Source organism: Aureococcus anophagefferens (genome assembly GCF_000186865.1).
Source record: "Aureococcus anophagefferens unplaced genomic scaffold AURANscaffold_106, whole genome shotgun sequence".
Taxonomy (NCBI): Eukaryota; class Pelagophyceae; order Pelagomonadales; family Pelagomonadaceae; genus Aureococcus; species Aureococcus anophagefferens.
In genome coordinates this window covers 7452-11021 of record NW_008705655.1, presented here as the reverse complement: position 1 = coordinate 11021, position 3570 = coordinate 7452, and the positions used below count along the sequence as shown (strand labels likewise).

Sequence of the window (3570 nt, the reverse complement as noted above, 5' to 3'; positions counted from 1 at the left end):
GAGATAGAGAGTTCTGAAGTTTGGTGGGGACCCCCCAAACCAGCGGTTGATTTCCACACAGGCGACGACGGCGCCTTCAAGAAGAAGGGCCAGTACTCGAAGATGCGCAAGGACCCCATCAAGTCGAAGCTGCCCGACGGGCCCCTCGACAGCGGCCAGCAGGGCCGCAACGAGGGCGCGCGGTCCACGTTCTGCCAGTACTACATCGAGCGGAACCTGCCGGACTCGATCCGCAACTCGGACCCGCGCGAGGAGCTGCTCAAGTACGCGGACAAGGAGCCCATCTTCCGCACGGAGGCGACCTTCTACACGGGCGCCGACGGCCAGCGCACGGACATGGCCGACTCGACCCTCGAGGCCGCGGAGGTCGACTTCGTCGAGGACCAGAAGAAGCTCATCAACGCCCGGTCCTTCTCCGCGTCCGCCAAGGACGCGGCGAAGAAGAAGAAGACCTAACCGACGACGCGGGAATCTTTTAGCCTCGCAGGCGCGAGCGGAACAAAATCATGATGCGGGGGGTGGGGTTTCTAGACGGTGTCGGCGTTGACGACGAGCGGCGCCTCGAGGCTCGGGTCCGCCTTGGCGCGGTCGGGCTCGTCGTCGTCGACGGCCCAGGACGTGAGGAGCGCGCCGGCGACGCACGTGGCCATGCAGAAGAAGAGGACGACGTTCAAATTGTAGGAGAGCTCGAGCGTCGGCAGCAGTTCCGTGCCGAGGACCGCGCCGAGCTTGCCCGCGGCGCTCGAGAGCCCGTTCATCGAGCTCCGCATCTCGCGCGGGTACGTCGCGCTCGGCAGCACGAAGGTCGTCACGTTGGGCCCGAAATTCAGCGTGAAGTTGAGCAGGCAGTAGCAGCCGTAGAGGACCCAGGGGCTCACGTCCAAGACGCGGAGCACGATGTAGAGGAGGTAGCTCGCCGCCATGAGGTAGAAGCCGAAGACCTGCATGCGCTTGACGCCGCAGAGCTTGCGGTTCAGCGCCCAGACCGTCGCGAGCATGGCCGGCACGCTGAAGGCCAGCGCGACGAGCTGCTGCCACGACGTCGTCTCCACGGAGTCGGACCCGTGGAAGCACTGCTGGACGATCGACGGGCCCATCAAACCGAAGCCGTAGAAGGCGATGTCGTAGAGGAACCAGCCGCCGCCCGTGCCCGCGAACTGCTTCCAGACCTTGGCGTCGCGCAGGGCGTCGCGCAGGGACGCGTTCGTCGCGGCCGCGCCCGTCGCCGGCGCGTCGGACGTCGCGTCGCTCATCAGGACGACGGCGAGCGCGGGGAGCGCGCCCGCGCCGAGGAGGAAGCGCCACTGGAAGCCCTGCTGCTGGCTCTTGAGGGACGCGCGGAGCACGACGGCGAGCAGGTAGGGCGCGCACATGCCCGGGCCCTGCCAGAAGAACGCGGACGACGACCGCGCGATCGCGTCCGCGCGCTTCTCGGCCTCCGTGGACGCCGCCGCGTCGCCGCTCTCGGCCTCGGCGGCCTTGGTCGCGCTCAGCGGGTAGACGCCGCCGAGGCCGAAGCCGATGACGAAGCGGAAGGCGATGATCGTCGTGTAGACGTCCGTGATGTCGCCCCAGGGCCCGAGGCTCGAGCCGACCGCGCCGACGACGGCGAGCGACAGCGTCAGCGACAGGGCCTTCGTGCGGCCGATGAGGTCGCCGGCGTAGCCCATGAGGAACTGGCCCAGGATGCACCCGATGAAGATGACGGACTTGTCCTGGGTCTTCACCCAGGTCTCCTGCGGCATGTCGCGCTGGGCGATGGCCAGCGCGATGGCGATGACCTGGAAGTTGTACTGCACGGAGAAGTTGGCGATGGACGGGCCCAGGAGCGCGTGCTTCGACGGCTTCGACGACATGATGTCGTGCTGCGCGGCGTCGAGGCGGGCGAACAACCCAAGAGGCGATCACGGATGTCGAGGAGCCTGCTCAAACTGGGCGCTTTGGCCAATCAGCGCGTCGCGCCGTCGCCGCGCGCCTCGTCCGGGAGCGCTCGGAGGTGGGCCCTAGGAGGTGGCTCCACGGCAGCCGACGCTCGCGGCCTCGCGAGGAGCCACGCCGGCCGTCGCTCGCGGTCGCGAGGAGCCACGGCCGCGCGACCCCAGTCCCCGCCGCGCCGCGTCTGCCCGCGGCGTCGAACCCGCGGCGCCGCGCGCGTGTTTAATTAAGAGTCGCACGTTCCTGCGTCGCGCCGCCGCGGCACGTCGCCTAGACGGCGACGAGGGGCTCCTTGTCCGACTCGACGGCGACGACGCGCTTGCTGTAGTCGACCGTGGCGACGTAGAGCGCGTGCTGGAGGGCCGCGGCGGCGGCGAGGAGGGCGACGACGGCCGTGAAGACCTGGACCGTGTCGAGGTGGCTCAACAGCACGAGGAGCACGATGACGTTGAGGGGCACGCGGAAGAGGTTGTAGATCGTCGCGCGCTGCGCGTCCGGGATGATCTTCGACTTGAGCGTGCCCATCGCGGGGAAGTAGGCGCCGACGACGAGCTCGAAGGCGAGGAAGCCCGCGAGGGCCCACGTGGGCCGGCCCGGGAGCGCGACGGGCGTCGCGAGCGCGCACGCGGCGACCGCGAAGAGGCCGCGCGAGAACTTCTCCGGCGGGTCGCGCTCCACGAGGAAGCCGAAGAGCCGCGTGCCCGCCATGCAGCAGATCATCATGACGCTGAAGATCTCGCCGTAGGGCGGCTTCTCGCCGCCGGGCGGCGTCACGGCCTGGGGTTTCGGGAAGGTGGCGCGCGCGCCGGAAATTCGCCCCGTCGTCGGCGCCGGTCGCGCGCGGGCGTCCACTCGAAGACGAAGGAGTACATGGCGGCCTCGAAGCACGACGACACGGCGCCGACGAGGAAGACGCGCCGGTCCCGGGAGATCGTCGCGAAGCCCTTGGAGAACGCGTCGACGGCGGACGCGTACGACCTGAGGAGGAACGGGGTGATTCAACGTCGCTTCAACGTGGGTGTTCCGCGCGCGCGCGTTCCCGAAATAAGCATCCACGCGTCGAGAGCGCACCGAGAGATGATCGCTCGTCCAAAAATCAGCCGAAACGAGTGGAAAACGGCCGAGATAGGAAGTTGGGAATGTCGCACCCTTTTCCTGCGCCGCGTACGACGAGTCGGCGCCGCCCGCGCGCTCGCCGTAGTTCTCGGACCAGGTGAGGAGGATGACGACGCCGCCGACGAGGAGGACGGCGGCGGCGAGGTCGAAGGGCGCGCAGTAGCCGCCGACCATGATCGCGCCGTCGGGACCGCCGGCGTCCGCGACGGCCGAGTCGTCGCCGCCGGCGACGAGCACGCGCATGGGGCTCAGCCCCGCGGCCCACTCGCCGATGACGCCCGCCGCGATGGCCACGAGCGAGTTGCCCGCCTGTGTTTTGCACGTGAGAAGTCGTAAAGACGTCGTAACAGACGCGGGCCGCCGCGCCTGCGCGTTCGCGAACGTCGACGAGAGCCAGGCGGGCTCGAAGCCGCGCGCCGTGTGCTCCGCGACGAGCCAGGCGTCGAAGACGGAGAAGAGGAGGCTCGTCGCGACGCCGCCGAGGACGCGGCCGACCATGAGCACGTTGACGACCGCCAT

General features: G+C 69.1%; 2 protein-coding genes across 2 annotated transcripts; both read right to left on the bottom strand.

Moving 5' to 3' along the window:
• Positions 1-527: 527 nt before the first annotated feature.
• On the bottom strand, positions 528-923 carry PTA1 (hypothetical protein; the record flags this gene model as incomplete). Its single annotated transcript, XM_009044022.1, has 1 exon — positions 528-923. One exon carries the CDS (start codon positions 921-923, stop codon positions 528-530), a length of 396 nt encoding a protein of 131 aa, XP_009042270.1.
• A 546-nt stretch (positions 924-1469) lies between these two features.
• AURANDRAFT_34593 (hypothetical protein) lies at positions 1470-1745 on the bottom strand (the record flags this gene model as incomplete). Its single annotated transcript, XM_009044021.1, has 1 exon — positions 1470-1745. A coding segment is annotated over one exon (276 nt), but the record flags the coding sequence as incomplete, so codon positions are not given.
• Between the last annotated feature and the right edge of the window lie 1825 nt (positions 1746-3570).